The sequence below is a fragment of the Parasteatoda tepidariorum genome, chromosome 1 (genome assembly GCF_982258835.1).
Source record: "Parasteatoda tepidariorum strain Cologne lab strain chromosome 1, Ptep-v5.0, whole genome shotgun sequence".
Taxonomy (NCBI): domain Eukaryota; kingdom Metazoa; phylum Arthropoda; class Arachnida; order Araneae; family Theridiidae; genus Parasteatoda; species Parasteatoda tepidariorum.
The window spans coordinates 63,997,570-64,024,018 of NC_141755.1; the positions used below are offsets into that span (position 1 = coordinate 63,997,570).

A 26,449-nucleotide genomic window follows, 5' to 3' on the forward strand; every position below is an offset into this window, starting at 1 on the left:
TTTATATACAAATTGTCTAAACTATATGTACGACTCGATTTCTCAGGAACTATTCAACCGATTTCGCTCAAATTTTGTATTTTGCCCTGTAAAATTACATACTTTAAAATGATGTAAAACATTTTTATACCTTACAATAAAAAAAATTTCGGCTATTATTAAATAGAAGAATAAAATATAATCGATATTTATTAAAAAAAATTTTTTTGCATTAAATTATTTTTGGATAAACGAATGTTATAATTGTGCCCAAATTTTTTCAATTGATTTAAAAAGTTTTCCAGATATGGCGAAATATGCAAAAAGTAAAATTAACATTAAGGGGTCCTAACTTTGAATCGCTCTCGAGACCAAACTATAGGGACCATATTTCCCGGATCCTATACATAACCTTATATTTTGGGGGGTCAGAAATCCGAATCCGTCGAAAAAAGGTAAGTTTATTTAGAATCCCCGTTTATTAGAATGTCGGACTTTGTAACTTAAATTATTGTCTGCTTACACGCTGCTCTTGAGTAGAAGTTTTAAAAAATAATATATATGATTAAACAAGTGTACAAGTTTAGGTTTTAAAGGTTGAGTCAATTAGATTGCATAAAAGAAAATGAATAACTTAAAATATTCAATTTTGAATAAGTATTAAACAATATTAACAGTATATTATAAATGATTAAACAAGTGTACAAGTTTAGGTTTTAAAGGTTGAGTCAATTAGATTGCATAAAAGAAAATGAATAACTTAAAATATTCAATTTTGAATAAGTATTAAACAATATTAACAGTATATTATAAATGATTAAACAAGTGTACAAGTTTAGGTTTTAAAGGTTGAGTCAATTAGATTGCATAAAAGAAAATGAATAACTTAAAATATTCAATTTTGAATAAGTATTAAACAATATTAACAGTATATTATAAATGATTAAACAAGTGTACAAGTTTAGGTTTTAAAGGTTGAGTCAATTAGATTGCATAAAAGAAAATGAATAACTTAAAATATTCAATTTTGAATAAGTATTAAACAATATTAACAGTATATTATAAATGATTAAACAAGTGTACAAGTTTAGGTTTTAAAGGTTGAGTCAATTAGATTGCATAAGAGAAAATGAATAACTTAAAATATTCAATTTTGAATAAGTATTAAACAATATTAACAGTATATTATAAATGATTAAACAAGTGTACAAGTTTAGGTTTTAAAGGTTGAGTCAATTAGATTGCATAAGAGAAAATGAATAACTTAAAATATTCAATTTTGAATAAGTATTAAACAATATTAACAGTATATTATAAATGATTAAACAAGTGTACAAGTTTAGGTTTTAAAGGTTGAGTCAATTAGATTGCATAAGAGAAAATGAATAACTTAAAATATTCAATTTTGAATAAGTATTAAACAATATTAACAGTATATTATAAATGATTAAACAAGTGTACAAGTTTAGGTTTTAAAGGTTGAGTCAATTAGATTGCATAAAAGAAAATGAATAACTTAAAATATTCAATTTTGAATAAGTATTAAACAATATTAACAGTATATTATAAATGATTAAACAAGTGTACAAGTTTAGGTTTTAAAGGTTGAGTCAATTAGATTGCATAAAAGAAAATGAATAACTTAAAATATTCAATTTTGAATAAGTATTAAACAATATTAACAGTATATTATAAATGATTAAACAAGTGTACAAGTTTAGGTTTTAAAGGTTGAGTCAATTAGATTGCATAAAAGAAAATGAATAACTTAAAATATTCAATTTTGAATAAGTATTAAACAATATTAACAGTATATTATAAATGATTAAACAAGTGTACAAGTTTAGGTTTTAAAGGTTGAGTCAATTAGATTGCATAAAAGAAAATGAATAACTTAAAATATTCAATTTTGAATAAGTATTAAACAATATTAACAGTATATTATAAATGATTAAACAAGTGTACAAGTTTAGGTTTTAAAGGTTGAGTCAATTAGATTGCATAAGAGAAAATGAATAACTTAAAATATTCAATTTTGAATAAGTATTAAACAATATTAACAGTATATTATAAATGATTAAACAAGTGTACAAGTTTAGGTTTTAAAGGTTGAGTCAATTAGATTGCATAAGAGAAAATGAATAACTTAAAATATTCAATTTTGAATAAGTATTAAACAATATTAACAGTATATTATAAATGATTAAACAAGTGTACAAGTTTAGGTTTTAAAGGTTGAGTCAATTAGATTGCATAAGAGAAAATGAATAACTTAAAATATTCAATTTTGAATAAGTATTAAACAATATTAACAGTATATTATAAATGATTAAACAAGTGTACAAGTTTAGGTTTTAAAGGTTGAGTCAATTAGATTGCATAAAAGAAAATGAATAACTTAAAATATTCAATTTTGAATAAGTATTAAACAATATTAACAGTATATTATAAATGATTAAACAAGTGTACAAGTTTAGGTTTTAAAGGTTGAGTCAATTAGATTGCATAAAAGAAAATGAATAACTTAAAATATTCAATTTTGAATAAGTATTAAACAATATTAACAGTATATTATAAATGATTAAACAAGTGTACAAGTTTAGGTTTTAAAGGTTGAGTCAATTAGATTGCATAAAAGAAAATGAATAACTTAAAATATTCAATTTTGAATAAGTATTAAACAATATTAACAGTATATTATAAATGATTAAACAAGTGTACAAGTTTAGGTTTTAAAGGTTGAGTCAATTAGATTGCATAAAAGAAAATGAATAACTTAAAATATTCAATTTTGAATAAGTATTAAACAATATTAACAGTATATTATAAATGATTAAACAAGTGTACAAGTTTAGGTTTTAAAGGTTGAGTCAATTAGATTGCATAAAAGAAAATGAATAACTTAAAATATTCAATTTTGAATAAGTATTAAACAATATTAACAGTATATTATAAATGATTAAACAAGTGTACAAGTTTAGGTTTTAAAGGTTGAGTCAATTAGATTGCATAAAAGAAAATTAATAGCTTAAAATATTCAATTTTAAATAAGTATTAAACAATATTAACAGTAAATTACTTGGTATTTGAATTTGTTGTTATATTACTAATATTAGGATTAGTTTTTGAAGGTAGTAACAATACTAGATTAGATATTTTAGGTGAATATGAGATAATCTTTAACAAGCATTCTGTTTTACTATATTTCTAATCAAAAATATTTGTTTACAATTTTGTGTTGATTTAAACCTGCAGCAATATCTGGCAGCCAAATCGTGTAATTTTAGAAAATAGCTTGTCGGTACAATGTTAATGTAATTTAATTAGTTATGTATCTCTACAGAGGCGATATTGTGAAGTTCCTGAAGGCGACATTAAATTTTTTTTAAATAAATCTTCACGTGCCACTTTTAAAACTCCGTCGTGCCAAACTGTGGCACCACTGTTTGGCCACTCGTTATCTATATACTTATAAATTATATACTAAAATGACAACCTCTATACCGAGAGTATGGGAGACAAATTGAATTTTCCTTCCAAATTATCATCAACCATTCTGTTCTTGCCAGAGTCATCAGTTCCTTTAAAAAGATCTTGAGAGAGCACTTTTTTATTCTATAAGATAGAGAAGGAAAAAAAGGAGGAAGTGGAGTAGCTCTACCCCCTCGAGATCCTCATTTTTCGAACAAAAAAGAGACGTCCAAGACGAGAGAAAGCTATAATCATTTTTTAAACCCCTCTACTCCCATTATTTATTGGTCGGATTGACGGAGACTAGTACGCCTCAACCATCGGTCATTAGCTCCCTTTTTTCCTCATTCTTTATATCCTTTTCATACTCTGTATAAGAAAATGTAATATTTAAAGAAATATTTTGAGGGAACGCAGCTGAAGTGGTGGACTCTCGCCATATTTTTCTCTTTATAAGTGTGCATTTATTTATTGTTATCACGTTGAATGCCACCCTAATTTTACATGGCTTGCCCGTCTGGCCAAACGGTAAATAACTACAAACTAAACTTGCAAATATTAGACAGATTTTGCTAGTTTTTTAAAAGGTATATCTTAAAAAAGTGGTGAATTATACAAGCCTACGAATTGTTTAGAAATAGTAGTGGATAAAAATCTACTAAACTGAATTTATTAAACCAAGAATCAAAATTAATAAACTATCACTTGAAAATATTTATTCTCTTGTCCGGAGCAAGTTGGCATCTTTGTGTACATAAATAAAACTATTTTTGTGTGTTCTATATTGCGTTAATTTCTTCAAACTATTTCAGTAACGATAATATTATAAAAAAATTAAAAACATTAAAAATTTACTCGAATTATGTATTTCTAATAATCTAGGCTTCGCCGGTCACCGCAGTGACCCCTATGGCATTCAACGTGTTAAAGGGAACACGCTTAAAATACAGTCAAATTTTATTGCATTATTTTTTTCAGTTGCAGTTAGTAATTTTTATCACCCCTAGCAGAAATTTCAAATTACCCCCAGTTTGGTTTAAAATTGGCTTAATATGGGTCTTATATGCACGTGCATAGAGGGACCCATATAGGGATGTCTAGAGTTTTTAATATTAGTCATACATAACTCCAATATCGGCCTATATACAACCAAAATAAGGCTTATATAGGATGAATAACGACTATAAAATATCGGGTGAATTTGGTAACTCTATATTGGGCCAATATTTGTTGTAAAGCTGCTGTAAGATATCAGATGGATAGGACAATTCTACATAGGGTCAATATTGGTAAATAACGAGCCATTTTTGAGCCAAGATTCGAAAATATTGGTTCAATGAGAGCCCAAATTATTTTGCTGCTAAGGATGTGATTGCCCAAGGTTGTACCTCATTTAGTTTTTTTTTGTAAAGTATTTATCAATACATTTATATGTTAATTTGCACCCTGACTGCCCTCTTTATATCTCAACAGACCCATAGACTACCATCAACCTACTGGCACGCTCCGGAAATTTTATAGCAATGACTTCGGTCATTTTCACATTTGTTCATACACTTATGTACTTATGTATTTTTCCTTTTGAATTAGGCACTTTGCCTTGCCACTAGAAGGAAAAGAAAAATTTCAATATAAAAATAAATAAATTTATCAATTATATATTTTTTGCAATTATCTGTACCTCTTTTACACTTTTTTTAATTTCCTTATTGTATAAAACTTGTATGATTGCTCGTCAAAGATAGTAATAGAGTTTTGATTACTTCCAAAAACTTATATTTTGCTTTTTAAGTTATTTTGATGAGAACAAAATTTATAAGGTTAGATGGGAATTGAAGTTTTTTTTCCCATATCTAACCTTTTTGCACTGTCTGTTAACCGTTTACTGGAGAAAAAGATGACATTTTCATTGACCAAACGCAGATGCTATACACGAATTTCAATATGAAGTGAATTGCGAAGAGTACTTCTCCAAAATTACTTATTAGGGGGAAAAAGTAAAAAAGAGACTTTCCATTCAGCAAATATCGGCGATTGTATTGAATTTCAACAATAAGTCGCTTGCTCAAAGTTTTTCTCCTCGCTTATAGTGAAAAATATAAATTCTCCTCGCTTATAGCTTTAGTGAAAAATATTGAAAGAAGGTAAGGTTACTTCTCATTGATAAAATGCTGACGTTTTGTTAAACATCACTACGAAGTTTAGACATTTTCTTACAGTACTTCTTCAGAATTGTTTGGTAAAAAAGATGACTTTTCTGTTCAGAAAATATGGATGTTTTTCCTGAATTTCAACATTAAATTAAGACGATTGCTTTCGATACTTTTCCACAGTTATTTATAGCTCACATTTTTTCTGAAATCTAATGGGCTTACATATACTTAATTCATTTATTTCTATGCGATTCATATTAATTTAAACTTTTCTCGTCGAGAGAAATTTAGTTATGTAGCTTCACACAACTTTAATTTAAGAAATCTTTTTTTTTCAGCCACAGCACTACATTTAAAGTTTTCTCAAACTTGAAGTAGTACAAAATTTATTGCCATTTACTAACTTTTACTCATTGTATAGTTGCGAACAACTTATATTTCAAAAAAGAAAAAAAGAGTAATGCTTGTTCAAGTAGAAATCTGTTAGAAAGTTCTTTCCTAGTTTTGAGTGTCTAAATCAATGATCTCAACAGTAATCGTACTATACTTGAATAAACGTGAAACACTTTTTAATCTCGATAAGATTCAGTTTCGGTTTTTAATGTTTTTCTTTTTCACTCATGAGTTTCTAAATGACCTCCTCCTTTTCTAATAATTTGGACTTCGGTGCGGTGCGTGACAAACTTGTGGTCAGAAATGTTCTTTCTTTTAGTACGTGACCAGTGGGTGGTTCTTCAGTTTTTGTTCTTCTTTTTTACTTTGGAGTCGTAATTATCACGAAATGAGAGTTTCTCGGTGAAACTGCTTTTTTTTTGCTCTGAAATTTAGGTTCGGTTTCAGTCTATAATGCTATTTCGGAGAGTTCGCTCGGCTGAATGCTTTTTTGGAATCACAGAAGATTGCTTTTTCTCGATGACTTAGAAGAAAAAAATAATTTGGTAGATTTCTTCAACCTACTTAAACTTTCTGTAGATTGTTTGATCCATTAAATGTTACATTAAATGTTACATTGAATGTCGTATAAGCAATCAATAATTTAAATAGCACAATACTTGACAGAACTAAATTGACGAATGAAATAGTCTGATTTTTTTATTAATATAAGATTTCTTTTGTCTGTTTAATTTATTTAACCTGTACTTATGTTAAAATCATGTTTAAGAAGTTAAATTTTGTGCTTACTATACCAATCGAAAATGAAACGTTTTAAACTGAAGTAAAAATCTTTGGGGTTTACAACTGTTTCGATGTTATTTGACAAGCATGGTTATTACAGACAAATTAATCGGTGAATGACATTGAATTGCCCAATTACGTATGGTTACTTTTTCAGAAATAAAACTCTCATTTGTAAAGATTCAACGAGTCATTTCAAAATCGATCTCAAAATATTTAGTGAAACTGACATATATGTCAATTTTTGAAAGGAGCATTAAAGGATCCAAATATTTGACACAACTTCTGCCTAAACTATTAGGACCATATTTTTCGGATTGCAACTAATCTTCATATTTTAAGAGTCACGAATCTAAATTCGTTGGGAAAAAAACATGTCTATACAGAGGAAGAATGTTTTTGTGCTTGATTTTGCAACCAAAAATTTCTTCTGAACTATATAATTAGCATATTTAAAGCCCTTGAACTATTATGAATTGGTCTTTGAACTTGAAAATCAGATCTTTGGATCAAAAGTTATTAAATTATTGAGTCTTGCTTATTTAGCACGCTGTGCAAACTGGATTAACACACATTCCAGAGTAATTAGATATGAATTACTTATCTATGATTTCAAAATTTGTTTCGTCTTATGTATGCATTCTTCATTGGCTTATCCATTGAATTGTAGATTAAATAAACCTTATAATATGCGACTATCTTGTAGATCATCGTTGTCGGAATGGGGAGAATATTTTCTCCCATGAATTCATCTGTCAATTGGCATTCCTACCCAGTAAGTTTGGCAAAGATTAAGGCACTTTCAAAGCGCAATTCAGACGATCAAAAGAACTTTTAGACAATTAGCTAAGTTTGCAGCATTATAACCTGTACTTCCTGAAAATAAATTCGTCATTCTTCATTGTCAGAATCGGTAGAATATTTCTCGTCATCAATTTGTAAAGCCTGTCGATTAGCTGTCCTACCCAGTAAGTTTCACAAAGGTAGAGCAACTTCTAAAGCACAACTCAGGCCATCAAAAAAGATTTTAGACAATTATTTAATTTTTCAGCATTATAATCGGCACTTTCTGAAAATAAATTCGTTATTCTTCACTGTCAGGATCGGTAGAATATTTACCCTGATTTATAAAAACCGGTCGATTGGCTTTCCTACTCAGTGATTTTATCAAAGGTGAAGCAACATTTACAGCGCCACTCAGTTGATCGAAATTTTTTCGTATATTACAGTTTTCTTCGAATATTACAGTTAGCGTCAAAGTTAATTTTTTTGATACGAACCATTTTGAAATAGGTATTTTGTGAGTCTGACATTAACATATCTATTTATTAATTTTAATTAACTTTTTCATATTTAAAATGAATAGATAATTAATTAAAGTTCCGATTGAACTGGTTTCGTAAGATTTTTTTAAAATTTAGCTTATTGATTTCATTAGTTTTATTTTTATATATTTTTTATTATTTGTCTTCATTTTTATTTACTATTAATTTCATTCAATTTTATTCCAACTCATTTGAATTAAATTATACTTATTTACGTTATTTTATTTCTTGCAATTTGATGTTGAATATTAAACTTCTTTCGAATACCGTGTCGACTATGGTTTTAAGTAAAAGCGCATTTTTTTTCAATAAAAGAAGGCAAAAAATAATTAGTTTTTAAAATTAATACATTCTTTTAACGCTTATTTTAATTTAACACAATAATGAAAGATATTACTTTGATTTTATGCATATTTTTGACAAAGTTATATGTAATTTTAAAATTTCTTTTAAAGAACTTATCGACCATGTTTTTTGCTAAAATGCGTCACCCTCTTTTTATTTGAAGATTGTGGAGAAAAACAAATTTCAAAATTAATCTATTCTTTTAACACTTCTTTTAATTTTTTTTAAAAAAATATCTATATTTTTTTTTGATCCTCAAATTCTTCCATAGTTAAAAAAAAAATCTATATTTTTTTGATCCTCGAATTCTTCCATAGTTAAAAAAAAACGAATTTTCTTAATTCTTTTTGCTCTTGAATGATTCAAATTATACCATTGTTGAAGTGTAAATAAGATCCGTTCGTAAAAACTGTCAAAAATGATTTTCCTTGAGATAAGGCAGTATGAGTAGGGGGAGAAGTTTTACAATGCCATCAGTTTTCACCGTTGAAGAATTTGCCGGCTCCAGCAGTGAGAGATTTCGATTTTGTCCGCTAAACGGAAACCTAAATTGAATTTTCTCTAATCGCCTCGCAGGCTTCCATCTTTTCAAAACGTCCCTTTTTGGCGACGTCTTTTCACCCTCCCCCCACTATTTGACGCCCTCCCTGTTTTGACTTGAAACCTTAAGGTGTTCGAATTTCCTTTGCAGACTGCCTTGGGTGTCCTAAAGAGCAAACGGGAATGTTAATAATCTAAGAATTGATGCTTCATGTTTCTCTCTAAACTAAAATTTTTTTCACTTTTAAATTGGAATATAAATTGAGGATACTATGTCTGAAGATTATCTGTTGCGTGAGAATGAATTGAAATGTATTTTTCAATTTTTTTAAAACTATTTTTAAATACTTCGTCATTTCAAATAGTATTACTTGATAATTTATGATCAATTTGTTAAAATATTTTTGTATACATTAAAACAGTGTTAGTAAGACATGTATCTAGCTCTGTTACACCAAATAATATTCATTAATTTCTTCGAAACTAACGAATGTCAATAACGTATTACAATCAGAATCTGATTTAGAAAGCGTGAACACTTGGCCAAATCCAAAACTTTTTAAAGACCCCTAAATGGCATATAACATATTTTGTAAACTTTTTATTCAATTTTTTAAAAAAAAATATCTATATACTCGGATTGTGCTGAATTCCTGTGCGAGGAGGGCCACCCAAAATTTGGTGCAGCCATAGGTTTCTAAATTAGGCTCTGACTACATTCCTTGAACCTTGGATACCTCAGATACAGAATGATTGCAATCCATGAAATATGGATGCACCGGATATAAATGACTGCAATCAATGAATCCTAGATACATCGGATATTAAAAAAAAGCATAAGAAATGTAATGCATGGATCTCAAATATATTAGTTATAAATTCATAAAATCTTCTAATATCTGTATTTAGATTTAGTTATTTGAAATTAAAGTGCTTGCCTTTTATTTAGAAAAATGGTTCTAAAATTTTAATGCTTTGAGAGTATCCTTTAAAGATTCCATTTTATTTTTAAGATAACTCTAGATACGAAACCAAATTTGCAATGTAAAAAAAGTTTAATGACAATACTGAATGACGCAAGTTTCTAAGTTTAATTTTTTATGACAGCAATTCCATTAAGTAGATGAATTCTATTTATAAATATTGCTAAAATTAATCAGAAACATCAGATTCAGTTTAGTACTCTTTTAAAAAATCATCCACGAAATAAACTAATACTTGAATTGTTTTCTCACGAGTTATCTCATAATTTGATTCGACACAGGCTTTTTGAGAACACCTTTGCATTCATCTACATATTACTACTTATAGGTATTCTACTTTTCGAATCTCAGGTCTAGATCTATTTATTGTCATACATTTTCTAAATTAACATTTATGCATAATACACATTTAGGTACTGTTCCTTGTAAGAGAATTCCTTTACAAACAGTAAATATTGAATAAATTGTAATATTGTATAAATTGTAATATTGCATAATTTTATTCATTGTTATTTATTTAAAAGTTAAATATAGACTTACCGATCGACAAAACTAAAAAAGCTGAAGAAATTTTTCCGAAATCAGGAGACTACCTCTAAAAAAGTAAAAAAATGAAGTTATTTAAAAATTAAGAAACAAAAATACACCAATAACCCATTGTAAAAACGAGTACTAAATTATATAATTAAAGTAGCCCATGTTATTACTTATGATAAAAACAATTTTTCAAAATAGAATTGGAAAATTTCACGGAGAATTTAAATAAATCAAATGAAATAAACTCATTAAAAACAATTCTTTTAGTAATAAATATTCTTATAATTTAAAAGAACATTCATATTACTTTAAATAATTAACATTCGCTGATTTCAGAAAACTGGGCTCAAATTTCTGCTCATGGCAGTTTCCAACTAGACTAAGAAATGATTGAGCATGTTGTAATGAGAATTTTTCTTTACGCAACTCATTTTCGTAACAATAACTGTACTTTTCGTCCTGGAGCAAAAATAGTTTGGAGAAATTTGAACTATCAGGGAACATCTTCTAAAATAACTGGATAGCATGATTAGAAGCACTCAGTGGCAAATTATGTTCCAGAAGAAATGCATTAAAAAAACACTCAGATTTGAACGTTTTTTGATCTACGGTTTCTACTGAAAAATTAAGCTTTTTATTATTTTTAATACAGAGAGCATTTTCTTAACGTTTTTCTCTGTTAATGCGTTTTACAACATCATTTTTCCCCCATGTGCAATTAAAAAGTCCGGTATTTTGTACCGTAATTTCCATTTTCATTGGAACATGTTACGAAACAGAAATTATTACCGCAAAATCACTGAATCACTCTATTTAAATAAATAGTACTACAAAAAAATTGAGTTATAATATTTAAAAGAAAAAAATGGCTTTTACGATTAAGTGGATTTTATGGAGGATGCCCCCATAGTGCTGGTACTTTTTACCATAATTTAATCCGGAATATTTTACAGTGCACAGTGAGCCAGAAGACCATGATCTTTGGCCAAAAGTCAAAAATTAAATTTCAACTAAAATATGTTTAGGCAGCTTTAATATCGCCCAAATTAAGTATTCATAATCATTATAATTTACTTTTTGGACCGACGAGAGTAAAATGTAGTGAAAAATATGTTAAAAAGTATTTTTTTAAATGTAACTTTTAAATTTATATTTCAGAAATATATATAGGAATTTCACCTTTCTGTTACATTTTTATCAGAGTAATTAGTCTGAAATTATAGCACAATTTCTCAATTTGTTGGATTAGTTAATACTCTTGACAAACTTATAGTTTACATCTTATCATTTGACATTTTACAATGTTTGAATCACTTTCGAAACTTATTTCCAAAAAGTTTCACGAGGTAAGAGGTAATTAGCTAAAAAAAATTTTGTTGTCTTCTTTGATGTTTCTTCTTTCAAAAAAACCTGCCCAATTTTCCCCATATTGCAAAGGTGGACTAAATATACCAAAAAACAAAAATTATGTTTTTTTTTCATATTTTCGCGTTATTTTGTTATGTTACTTAAGAAATATAATTTGCTTTTCATTTTTAATATAAAATTACGAAAATTATTATATTTTCATTGCTATATTTAATTATTTAAACGTACTATATACATATGTATATATATTTCTTGCTCGCCATATTTCAGCCGCCATCTTGTTTTTTTTTTGTTGGTATTTTTAGTGTATTTCATAATTTCAACTATGAATTCAATTTACCTGCACATGAAAACTCTAAATAAAAAACCCCAAATTTTGAAACAAATTTTATCGAAATACTAATTTTGGCCACGAAACCTTGGATACTGGCCCACTGTGCAGTGCTTTTGGTAAATTTAAGAAACCGAGTGCACTTAAGTAACGAAGACAATTTTCGAAAGAAAAGTTTATGCATTCTTTTAGTGATGATGGATGCGTTGTATTTAACTTTTAAACCCGTAACAACGCATAAAATTAACTATGTAGCAATGCTAGAAATATAACATTTTATTTGAAATATAACTGACTATTTAATGTCTAATTCATGCAATTTTTGACAGTTCCTTTCAAATCCATTTCTCGGAAAAATTTCGTCTTCAAAGAAAATATTTTATTACTTTACTTGACTGCAGTTAAGATAATTACCGCTTTGGAACTTTAAATCAAAAAGTTTTCTGAAATGATTCAGTTGTAAATTGAGCTTTTCTATTTCGCAATGAAGTCTTTTATTCCAAGGTAGCTCATAAAATTAAGTAATGTTGCTATTTGACACGTATAGGATCGCATTTTATATTCCACTCTTCCTAAATGAGTCGTGTTAAACATTATGACCGCTATAACTCATAAGACAGCTCCCATTTTGACTTAGTAAAAAATTAATTGTAGACATCACGTGCTATTTTATTTTTTTATTCTTTTAATGCGACTGATAAGGACATAAATCTAATTGAGCTACGGTTTTGAAAGTATTTGTATGGAAAGAGTTCTTTTAACAGAAGTAATTAAAATATTATCTCAGTATCATTCATTATTTCTTTTTTTGAAGGTAATGGAATTTAGCATAAGTAATTATTTTCACGTTAATTAACCTATTTTCTGCCGAACGTGCGTAAATGCACCGTTTCAATAAGTATTTTTCATTGACACAAAGACGCATAGTTTTCATTAATTTTATTTTTCCGCTTTTTTTAAGCGTTCAGAAAACATCTATAAATTATTAGTTTGAGTTAACACTTTTTGTTAAGAAAATTTTGAAATGCGCTAGTTTCTATTAATAATTTGAAGCGGTTACTAACAAATTCCACTTTTTGCAAGTGCACAATTATTTCACTTGAGACTTATCACATTTTTTTGTGATTATGATGAGTTCTGTCAATAAAATAAGAATAAAACAAACGTCAAAAAAAACTAGCGTTCAAGTAAATGACTCAAGTAACGTAAAGTTCAAGTAAAGAATAGCCTATACTCACCATTGTATTTCTTGGATAAAGTATTATTTTTCATGCACGAAGCTTTTTTTTGCGTCTTAAGGTATCCGACTAGTTTCTAGAAATTTTTTTTTAAATATTAATATGAAATTTAAAAAAATCTAGTTTATGTGTTTTATTGTGTGTAAAAACTTATAAAACTAGAAAAAAAAATTAATAATATTTCTTCTTTTTTAAACAATCGTTTTTTGGTAAAAAATAAGGTGTTTTTTTGCATCTATGCTAAACACTGTAAAATCTCCGAAACCAAAAAAATACTTCAAGGATTTTATTTAGAAGGCCATCAACTATGATTTGAACTATCATCTTAAAAGCAGGTACATAATACTACTGAGTTGCGGATCAATATAGTTAAAAAAAACTATATTTTTAAATTAAAAATTGTCCAAAATCATCCTTTTGTACTAGTAAACTATACTACATTTTATAACGTTTACATGATTTTCCTGAAATGAGTTAAAGTATTATGTAAAATCATTATTTATCTACATAACCAAGGCTTATTTGATTATTTCTAGCTGAAATAAATCTTTTACAATTTACCTCACACTATTAATAAACCTTATTTATGTACTTATTATAATACTTATATAACACTTATACATAGTATGTATTATACTTCTATATAATATGTATTATATTATATATAATACATATTATATAGAAGTGCTATAAAAGCATCACATGTATTATAATGCTTAAATTTTCCTTTTATTGCCACTTTTGTTATAGAAAATGTATTTAAAAATAATGGCCTTTTTGCTTATTGAAAACTCTATTCTAAAATTTAGTCCGATACAGTATTTGTCAAAATATATTACATAGTATTGGAAGTATATTGTTATTCTACTCTTTCAAATGATTATTGTATTGATAATAATACTTCCAAAAAAATAAAAATAAAATATTGTTTAAATAGATTTATTGCAACTTGTATGGAACATTCTATATAAAGTGTGACATCAATGCTCCTTGTCTTTATTCAATCTTCTATTTTTCTTCCTTTTTCTTTAAAGTCTTTTAATTGAACATTTCGACCACATTAAATTTATTATAAATAAAGCCCTAAAGAGTGCATATTTTATTACTGTTTCCTTCCAAAAAATTACATATTTTACATAAATTAGATTTAGATTTTTTTTTCTTTTTAGTGTAGAGAGCATTAATTTCACATATAAAATAGAATTATTTACTTAAGACGTTGAATGCCATGAGGGTCACCGGTGACCGGCACTGAGTTTGTTCGTAGCGCCGCGGGAGTCACCGGTGAACGGCGAAGCCAAGATTATTAGAAACACATAATTCGAGTAAATTTTTAATGCTTTTAAAAAAAATTTTTATTATTATCGTTGCTAAAATGGTTTGAAGAAATTTATGCAATACATACTGGGAAAATCATTTTGGCAAGACGGGCAAGCCATGTAAAATTAGCATGACATTCAACGTGTTAATTAAGTTGAATTTTGGTGTTCCAATGCATTTCGTTACTTTATTAATAATAATAAAAACCGAAAGAAAAATGTCTAATTTGTCTCCTTGTTATTATAACAATTTATGTTTTTATTAGATAATTCTTTTTTGCTTTTTAAATAAATCATTATCATAAGAATTATTTTTAAATTTCTTTATTATTTAGAGCAGTCTCTGTTTAAGTTAGTTTTAAGTTGAACTATTATTTAGAGCAGTTAAGTCAGTTAGTTTTAAATTGAACTAATTTCGTAAATAGTAGATATAAAAACATCCGTGTATGTTTTGTTTTTCTTTTTCCTTGTTTTCTTTAAAAAGTTAAATTGTTATTGTTGGTTATTAGTTCATATTGAAAAGAAAAATATATAAAATAAAACATTCTGTTGCATTAGCAACAACTTCATAATTTTTTTTCATTATAAAGTTGCATATTTTATTAGTATTTTAATATTTATCTGAATTTAAAACTTTTTTTCGAAAGAAAATGATATAGGGATGTTGCGCAAAAAATTTGGCCAGAATATAGTTATCCTTGTACTCCATTCAATTTACTTTTACTAATAATATTCTGCGTATTTTACAGCAATGAATAACTTTAAAAGTTGAAAACCTTTTACAAGAAATCAATAAAATATTTTACGATTTTTATATTCAAAAAACTATATTTTTCTCTTTTACAGTTACTAAAGCAAACAAACCCATAATTTATTATTGCCTTTCTTGAGATAGTTAAAATTTTTAAGAAACTCCACACAAAGAAAAAAGCTCATTCTAAACTAAAGTGAATGCTTTTCATATTCATGCTTTTCATTTTAGCCACCAGATAAAACTGGTCCCTAAAAGTTTTTCTTATCTCTATTATTAACCAAATGTCTTTTATATTTGTCTTCGGTTACTTGGTTTTTTTCTATGAAAGAAAGTCCTAAATTTATCTTCGATTTACTTACATATTTGCAATGGAAATAACCCGAATCGGTCAATCTAGTTCATCGACCGATTCTTTTTTTGAACGGAGACTTTTTCTACTACTTCTCTTCTCTCCCAGAAACATTTCTCTTATTTCTTCTTTTCGGTGGCAGCATCGGCGAACTATTCCATTCCAATGTATCTCAGATGGGCAATCCATCAAAGTTGCGGTGGCTGAAGCTCTCCCATCTCTGATTACCGCTTCATTAAATAAGAACTTCTACACTTGTACTTCTCTTTTTCGCCTTGTACCAATCCTTCCCCACACCATCATTCCACCGCCATCTTTTTTTATTTTATTATTTGTCAGTACGTTTTGTAAGCGTCTCATCTTTCTTTTTAACTCTTAAAAGTAGTCCCAGAAGTTTTTAAACTTTTTTTATTTGTCAATTTTCTGTCTTGACTATCTGATTTACTTTGGGGGATTTACTTCAGTGAATAAAATAAGTTGCTTGTCAATAAATTTATTTACTTTTCGTGTTGCCATTTTATTTCATTAAATATTCATTGTAAAAACTTGTTTTTGTTTTTAACCATAAATTTAAAATTTAAAATATTTTTTTTTTAATCTTAATTTGTTTGTAAGGCTGGCTTAATGTTGTTGTCTCATAATGGGAAAATGCAGGAATTTTTTTTTCACAGAGCACAAATAAACTAATTTTAAGTTTTTTAGGATAGAAAGATGCTTTACCTTAACTGTTAATTTTGTCAATTACGGTTAAGGGTAGACTATATTTGAGGGTGCCCCTTGATTCTCGCCAAGTTGTGATCACGGTTGATCGCCAAGCTAGGCGTTGTTGAAACCCAATCGTGATTCTGATTGGTTTAGATTTTAGCGTTATTTTTAAATGTTCAACGGTATATGTAATTTCGGAGGTCCGTTAGTTCTAAGTTGGATACCGGCTGGTAAGGTTACTTTTAATTCTGGTCAATAAAATCGAAGGTACGTGGGCAGTCATAAAAATGGACTTAAGAAAAAAAAAATGTGTCACCGCCAGTCCGGTATCACATACGCCATTTTCGATTCGTATTTCGCCGAATTTAAGTGGCGATGGAGGTAAACAGATTCTATTCATGATAAATTTAGACTCTTAACTGCTATTAGAGAATTCTGTGCACCTAAATCTGAGGATATTCAAGCTTAATGAAGAAGTGCGTTTTTTTTTTGTTTGTTTTTTTTTGTGCTTACTCCATTAATTTTCGTTTCGATTCAAAAAGCATTTTGTTGGGTTTATTAATTTTGCTTATATTGGGTTCATTGCTAGTTTTGGCCGATGTTTTGTTGAAAATTTCCTATGTTTTTTTGAAATATCATTATGTTTTGGCCTCCATTCCTGTTATTACGGTGTTCCGCGCAAACAGGAATGACGCCAAACATAAGTCGCCAATTTCGCCAAGGGGCACCCTCAAGTATATTTTTAAGAGTTAATTACGTAATTACTAAAACTTGCCATTTATACAATTGTACGCTTGCCAATATAACTCATACACCACAAACCTAAAGAAATAATTTTAACGCTTACTTAGGTAAATATTGTTGCTATGCTAAAATCTCTGAATTGACGCCTGTCTGTGTATCTATCCTGTTAGGCTGTTGAAGCATGGCATTTGTTTATGTTGGCAACTGTTGTTTCCATTCTATTTTGAGTAAGCCTAGCCCGTTAAACGTGAATTCTCTTAAATGACATATTCTAGATTCTTTCACAAAGGAAGTTTTGATTGTTGTTGTTTTTTTTTTACTTAACTCCGTACTGGCACGAAGCTATTCAGAACATAAACAACTAGAAGTTCCAGATTCACAAAACAAAAATAATCACGTTACAATGAAAATAATCACGGGTTGCAATAAAACACATTGACAAATAATAAATCTAGATCTAGCTTAAATAAAAGTCGTAGATAATAAGGAATTATGTTTTATAAAATTCAGTATGCGATACGACTTTGTATTTAATTAATTTCATCTTAATTGCCATTCTAATTTATGCGGATAAACTTAGCTTGACCTTAGACAGAAATGTCCAGAATATAAACACGCCACATTGCTTATAAACAACCAGTTGGTACCGAGGTCATACGTTAGGCGTCTGTGTGTCAGTGGTTTTCTTCTTCTTGAATTGCAAGCACCTAATTAAAACTTTTGCAAGTTTCAGTTTGTTATTATTCAACTGATTTTTAACTTTCTTGACGAAAATAGTTGTAAGTGTGTCTTAAGAAACGAACATACTGGAGAATGGAAGCGAAGAAGAAAAGGTTTTATCTTCAAGTTTTACTTTTTCGTATGTAACTATATCTAATTTTTTTAATGAATATCTTAACATTAAGCGATAGCACTCTATATTGGGATAAAATTTCAGAAGATTATGAAACTTCTGTATCATCTCCTTGGGTAAAATGATGCGTTTCTTGAGGGAGATCTAAGAGAAAAAAATATTTTCATAGTCATGTGCATTTTAGCAGAAAGAGGCTATATATTTTTATTCGTGCCATGAAAAAGTGTTTTGATTAGAAAAATGAACGGAAATTTATACTTTTTCTACTGAGTTTTTTTAATAATGCATTAAGAACCACATTGAACAGCAAGTGAAATCAGTCTTTCAGAGTTTAAATCTGGACCTCTTGCTTTAACTACCTTGAAATAAGTTGCACAAAATTAGCATTGAGGCGTCCAAATTTTAGATCGCTCTCCAGAGCTATGGGGACAATATTTTCCAGATTATGGCCACCCCTATCATTAGAGGAACAGAAATCCGAAACAGTTGAAAGAAAAGGTTTCTTTATTAAGAGAAAGTGCGTTTTGTACCTGATTTCGTAACTTAAAATATCATCTGCATTAAATAATTAGCATGCTTGATGTCACCCCTTTGAACTATTAAGAATAAATCCTAGAACAAGAAGATCCGATCATTAGATCAAAAGTAGGTTCGTTTTTTCCCTTTATGCACAGTACATGAACAAACTTCAACAAAAATGTGGTAAAGTTTTTTCGAAAGTGATGAATTGAATTTATACATTAGAGTAGTTTGTTTATTAGAATTTTTAATATTATTTTCAATGATAAAATTCAACATTTACAACATATGATAAGTTTTTCATGGTTAACTGCACCGTCGTCACCCAACCATGACCCAGCACCTAGCCCTTTTTTGGGGCTTCATTTTTAACGTCCATGGTAGGAATGCCTAATAATTTTGATCTTGGTTAGGCGACGTGAATGAGCCTGAGCTGGACCCCTATCTCTAAATTCCCCACAACCAACGAGTGCCTAGACAGATTTAACGTGCACCTTGCTGCGAATACACGCCTGTTTTTTTGCCAGCCTCCAAGATCAAACTCACTACCCTGGCTCCCCAACCATTGCTATGGTTACCTCCAATGAAATGTGTAATTTTCCATATTTTAATTTCGCTTTTTCGTTATTGCACTATTATTATATTTGTCCTACTCAACTAGACATTAAGGTGAGGGGCCACTTGTAAGTTTTTGTCAGAGAATATTTTCAGATTTAGTTCTCAGTGTTTTTTTTTTTTTTTACTCAATATATGTTGAGTATGAGAATTTAAACTAATCATAAGCCTTTATTGTATTCCTAGTACTTTTATTTAGATTCGTAAAAACTTAAAGCCATATATTGTAAACTTACCTTATAGAATAATTTCAAAACTTTTATTTCTTTATTTGCATCATTTCTTGAGAAACCAAATCATACCAAAAAAGTTTTTTTTTTGATTGAATGAAACCGTTAGCTCTAATACCTTTCTTGAAACTAAAATTACAAAAAGATTTCCTAAATTAATATTCAAAATTGATGTTTATAACATAATTTTATTTTATCAAAATCTTTCTTTAAGATCTGCTTTTTATGTCAAGAAGTTTCAACCTCCACCTGAATGGTGAAACTCTAACATATATACTATTCATACTAGTATATATGTTAGAGTTTCGGTAATAAGAAAATAGGTTCTCTAATTATTATCGATAAGATATTCGTATGGATAAGTTCTTTTAACCAGTAACGCCCCAAATAATGCAACTCTCGCATTTCTTCTTGTAGCTGACCTAATCGAACAGAGTGTTTTCCTACATTATTACTTTGGGTGTTTTCTTTGCTTATAGAAGACGTGCCAGAAATCAACAGTCAACAAATGATTCTAATAATATTACTCTAGTTATCTTCCTATAGATAGGGATAGTAGAGGCAAAAATACATTCACTGTATGTGGGATGAAAGAGGCTATATGTTTAGAATAATTTTTCAGCTTTTAAATAAATAAATAAAAATATACGCCATTTATGTTTCTATGCATAAGAGGAAGGCGTAAAGCAATTTAAGTCAGTTGTGATTTTATTTAAGTGAATATACAGGGTGTTTATAAAGTCCCGGACCCATTTCGATGTTTAATAACTCATAAAATAATAAAGCTAGATTAAAATCAATAACATAAATGGTTAGATAGACTCAAAAAGTTTCATGACCCTTGTCAATGAACTTCGTCGCACGGAGAATATCTAGTCGATAGTCAATTTCACGCCAAGTAGCGGCATCCACAGAGGCCAAGGAATTGGACCTCCTCGCCTACAGAAAAGACGGTCTCATCAGTCGTATACTTAGACATGTTGGAAAACATCGTATTTCTAAAACTAGAAGAGCTTCAGCCACATGTCTTTATGCAACAAGATGGTGCACCACCTCATTGGGGTATCATCGTTCGTAGTTCTTTGAATGACCATTTTCCAGGAAGATGGATTGGGCGAGAAGGTCCAACTCCTTGGCCATCCTGATCACCTGAGATAACGCAGCTGGACTTTTTTCTTTGGGGATTTATAAAGGACAATGTTTACAGGAGGATCGTGTCGAGCATTGATGACCTAAAAGCCAGAATTACAACAGCAATAGCCTCTGTGGATGCCAACATGCTTGCCACTACCTGGCGTGAAATTGACTATTGACTTGATATTCTCCGTGCGACGAAGGGGGCACACATGGAAGTTCATTGACAAGGGTCATGAAACTTTTTGAGTCTATCTAACCATTTATGTTATTAATTTTAATCTATCTTTATTATTTTATGAGTTATTAAACATCGAAATGGGTCCGGGACTTTATAAACGCACTGCATTAGTTTTATATAGTTAAATAATCATTTATTTTGTGATAAAAGTTGTCTTTTAGACATTTTTAGTCCTAAGTCATTCTTATAAGAGTTAATTTTACAGCTCTACATTTTAGATAATTACTATTAAAAAAAAAAAAACTCCTAATAGTTTTTTTTATCTGGATACTTTAAACTTCTATTTTTTGCTGAAGATTAAACTAAATCGAACTTTACCTACATCCAGTCGATACTTAATAAGCAAAACTACGCAAAAGTGTCAGAAGTTGGAAGATTTCAGATTTCTTCGTACTCCCAATTTTCAGGAAACTCGCCAAAATTCTTTATTTTCGTTCAATGAAATGAGGCACTTCTTTAAAAAGAAAGAAAGAAAAACTGCGCCAACTTTTCCTTGTTATATTGAAGAAGTTTAAAGGAATAAAAGATGATGCCCTCTGAAGGTTGTCGTATACTGACTAAGGATTGTTGGTCTGTAAGAGATGTACGATAATGATATGTCCGCTTCACCTGAGAAAAGGGTGGAAAAAAGTTCCGATTCGGCCCTGGAATAAAATGAAAAGGAAAGACTTTGTTAAGAACTGAGGATTTTCGTCTCTAGAACATATATACACGAATAGACTTTTTTTTTTAACTTTCTAGCTAGAAGAGTGTTGGTAAATAATTAGTTTTTCGCAAAGAAATATTGTAAATGCCGGAAATAATGTTTTAAATATTAAACAGTGACTAAAGAAAAAATCTTTTCTGTGATTAAGTATTAAAACGGTCGATATATTATTTTCTGCATCTTTATGAAAAGAGCACTAGGAAACTATTTCTTTAATTGCATGGAGTTTTTTTTTTAATGATTCTTGAATATAATTACAATTTTGATATTAAATCTGCAATCAGTTTCTTTTTTTTCAAGCTACAGTTTTTTTTTTTTTTTTTGATGACATTTCTTCCAAAATAGATCTAATTTTCAATAGATAATAGATATAATAGATATATTAAACGATAGAAATAATTTTCGAAAATTTTAAAACAATATATATAATTAACCGAAAGTTTAAAAACAATATATATATAACCAGAAGTCACATAAATGTGCTACAAACATCTAGGGGAGTAAGGGCACATGATCAGGATTAAAATTGCATAGGAATCCATGCCCGAAAATGCGTCGCTTGGTATTCTCCCTTATTATGAGCCGCTTTTTCGTATGCTTCTGAACAGATAGTAGTAGGGTAAGCGCCCCTAGCTGCGTACATTTACGGACGCGAGTTCCCATGCCGTTATAATAATGATAATATTTCCCTAAAAGTTTGTCGCAACATTTACGCGATCCTGTATTACACATAATGCTTTTGAGCTTGCACATTTCGACAAAAATAAACCAAAAATGTCATTAAGAAAAATATCTGTAGCTTTAGCAGAAAAACTAATTTACCTCACACCCGAATCAGAAAAGATCAAACATTTATGTAAATGCGGCAAAAATTTGTACCCCAAGTTCCTTAAAACCTTGAAATTCATCTTTTTTCTTTCAGAATCAACTTCCATAGACATAAACCGTTCTTCCCCCTTGACCTTCATGTGTATAAATAAAACAAATCTACCCTTGAAGCGGGATATATGTAATGTTGCGATATATAATATTTTTTTAAACTAACATCTGTACAGTTTAGATAATCCTACATTTGAAGCTGTGTATATATGTCCCGTTTCAATATGCAATATACATTTTCAAAATAACATGAATTCCATTTAGATAATCTCACACTTAAAGCGGAATATATGCCCCCGTATTGATATATAAAATGCATTTTCATATTATTGTGAAAATGTATATTATATAACGTAGAAGAAAAAATCTTATGGTTTATAGAACTGAAAGGTAAGTGTTTTTTGGTTACAGAATAGCAACAGGAAGAATTTCTTATTTTTACTTTGTTTGCGTTGTTTAGCTTTTACCATTTGCTTAACTCACCTGGTTGACAGAATGCTCAGTATAGTCAATTTTATCTCTTATTTTATTAAATTGTATACTACAATATTTTACATTTCTTTTTCTTTATCTTTTCAGCAATTGATGGCAGGTGGACCTCGTGGTCATCTTGGTCAAGTTGCGGCCAAGACTGCAAGCATTACCGTCGTCGATCGTGTTCAAACCCAAGCCCATCCAACGGAGGTCGTTACTGTGCAGGGAAAGATGTCACCATCTCAAATTGCACAGGTGGATTATGCAGAGGTATGTTTTCATTCATCAGTCATTTAATATCATTATTATTGGCATTTAGTATTATTACTATTTTGCAGACAGTAAATCATTTTAGACTAACGAACTGCATATATGGATATATTTTATTATGAAAATGGTGTTTAACAACAGTAAAACCGTATCGGTTTTATAACTTTTAATTCTATATCCTTGAAATTTGGAGCCCAACTTAGAACGCAGAAGCTCTTGGATCAAACCTCGGGCCAAATTCATCTTTGTAGAACTATCCACACTTTTCACTTTCTTAAAAATTTAATTTTCTTCAAAAATGTACAAATTGGACATAACAGTCGACATGTCTCAAAAAGTAGGTGTCTGATTTCAAGACTTGTCTGACGGGAATTAGAAGAAACAAAAGGGATTTGAAACATAAAACGTGAAGTTGCCAACGAAAAATTCAAAAATAGAGAAGAGAAACCAAACTAGAAAAAACCATTGTTACCGGGAAAGAAAAAAAGTAGATAAACCGAACAAGAAACACCACAGTGACCGAGAAGGGCAAATCAGGGTAAAATGCATTTCCACGAGCTTTGAAGAGGTGGTGAGCAACTAATGTCGCTAACAAGAAAATATGCATTCATATGAAGGAAAGTAGGTTCAAGGGCATCAGGATAACCAGATGTGACTTGGGGTGGAAATAACTTTATCATTGTCAAATTTCTGATGTTCTTTATAACGGACATAACTATCGTGTTCTTTAAATCTAAATTTTAAAGCGCGTCAAGTTTGCCAAATGTATTAATTGTTTATTTAATATTTGCACTTACGTTTCATGGAGAGGAAAACATGACATACTCCCACGGCTTTATCGGAAGGGGAAACTAAAATAAACAAATTACTGTTATTAGGGATCAGCAGTGACGAAAAAATTAAATCCCTGATATAGTGCGGCTTTCAGGAGTGCTCCCCCAGACACCAGTCTCGCGTCGTGGCAGGTACTATGGTAGAAAATGTACCACTTGGAATATTTTTACGTTCGGATCGTAATAGATTCGGTTGGATGTAGTATGCAAGCCGACCAGCTTTCCGGGATTCGAACTTGTGACACCTAAATGGAAAGTAAGAGCGTTATCGGCTGAATCCCCTAATCTCAGAAACAGATATAGTCCTTATTTTTAGTATTTAGGAATACAACCATAATTAATTATCGGAAGTTTGTGTAAGGGCAAATATATTGTAAATTAAGAATGGCAACAGCGATTATGTTTAGTTCGAATGTAATCGCATATATGTTGTAAATTAAGAATGGCAACAGCGGTTATGTTAAGTTTTGTTTTGTGATGAAATATTTGTAGATCGTTGATATGAAATGTACGTGAATGTAGTTACTACATTGCTACGTTGCGAGTGCACTTATATTATCAATAAATATTGTTTTTGCTTTCTATAAAGTATTTATTATTGTTAAATTAACAACATACGATGCAAACATTTGCCCAAAAATAATGTATGGAATAATTTTCTTACAAGAAAGCGGAAGAAAATATATTTATACATATAACTTTTGCCATTAACTATTTATCAAATTAGTGTTTCAATAAATGATTAATATTTAATAGTGAGATTAACTGTGATGTGTTGGGTGTGTGATTTGGTGGATTAACTGTGATTTTTTGCTCCAGTTTCCTTTATTCCACAGATAATACAACTGTTATTACTATCGAATGTAATATTTTATTCATTGCGTCTTGTATATACGTTTTTAAGAAATCCTTAGTAAAAAAAAAAGAATATTCCATTTAAACTAGGAAAAAAAAAACATTATATAGTCTAATAAAAAAAAACTAATACATTCAATTTGTCTACTAGTCAGGGTATATTCAGATCGTCGAAATAAACAACCTTTTTTAGTAAAGTATAAACAAAATATCGAAGCTAAGAAAGTAAACCAGCTATTTCGAGCAGACAAATCGTAGGTTTGACATGATTTTCCCTTCTAGAAATCCTCCTTTTTCCCTATCATCTTTGTCATTTTCCCCAACTTCATCCTAGCATGTGAGGATCGAGAGGGTTAGGGGGGTTTAGCGAAGGCGACGATGACTATCATCCGAAAGACGTTTTCTCTTGACAATATCCTATCTCCTTTTTTTATATCTTTCCGGATATTTATTTTTTCTGTGGGAATAGCTATGGAATGTACATCCAATATCCAGCGTTACGGATCCACGTTTTATCACCCCCTTTTCTTTGCTAGCCCCCCTGTTGCCGCTTGTCAACGTCAGTCGGTCGGATAACACGACAAATACTCGTAATAACTGTCCCGTAGACACCCTTTCCGTATTGTTTGTCTTCCTACCACAACCTTCCCTTTCTCCCCTTTTCCTTCTATCTGAGTTGGTGGTTATTTTTCTGGAACAGCCGCCGTTTTTGCCAGATTTGTCCCCAATGCGAATAATATTGCTTTGGTGTGAGAAAATATTTTTTTTTTTTATGTTGACGATTGGTTAGAAAGATTTTTTTATGCGTTTTGATGATGTTAGATTAAATATTCCGGGAAGAATCAATTAGCTCAAAATAATTGGAATTCTGAAAATCAAAAATGATGCACATCTATTAGTTTCGGATCATTTGAATGAATTAGTTTAAAAAGCGTTTTGAATTTTATTACTATTATTATCAATATTTCATTCTTTTATTTATATTTTGATAAACTCTTTTAAAAGAAAAGTAATTCTATTCAAATTAAAATAATTAAATTTAAAATTATTTTAATAATTTTTGTATTAAGGATACAGTTTTTTGCGTGTCTAGATTGTCTATTTGCTATGCTGTAGTATAACAGCTCAAAGTAGTTCATCAATGTACAAAGTTTAGAGGTAAATGTTTATTAATGGAGAAGCAAGTATGATGAAATTGCTGTTAATTGAAGTTGCTGATGGAATTGTTGTTGAAAAGTAGTTCATCAATGTACAAAGTTTAGAGCTAAATTTTTATTAATGGAGAAGCAAGTATGATGAAATTGCTGTTAATTGAAGTTGCTGATGGAATTGTTGTTGAAAAGTAGTTCATCAATGTACAAAGTTTAGAGCTAAATTTTTATTAATGGAGAAGCAAGTATGATGAAATTGCTGTTAATTGAAGTTGCTGATGGAATTGTTGTTGAAAAGTAGTTCATCAATGTACAAAGTTTAGAGCTAAATTTTTATTAATGGAGAAGCAAGTATGATGAAATTGCTGTTCC

General features: G+C 29.4%; 1 protein-coding gene across 1 annotated transcript in view; it reads left to right on the top strand.

Moving 5' to 3' along the window:
- Nucleotides 1-26,449, top strand: part of LOC107437991 (netrin receptor UNC5C) — a 300,076-nt gene that overhangs the window by 151,016 nt on the left and 122,611 nt on the right. Inside the window, exon 4 of the mRNA XM_087165445.1 lies at nt 23,074-23,238. Within this exon, the coding sequence (XP_087021571.1) occupies nt 23,074-23,238 (165 nt within the window). The remainder of the gene's footprint in view (nt 1-23,073; nt 23,239-26,449) is intronic.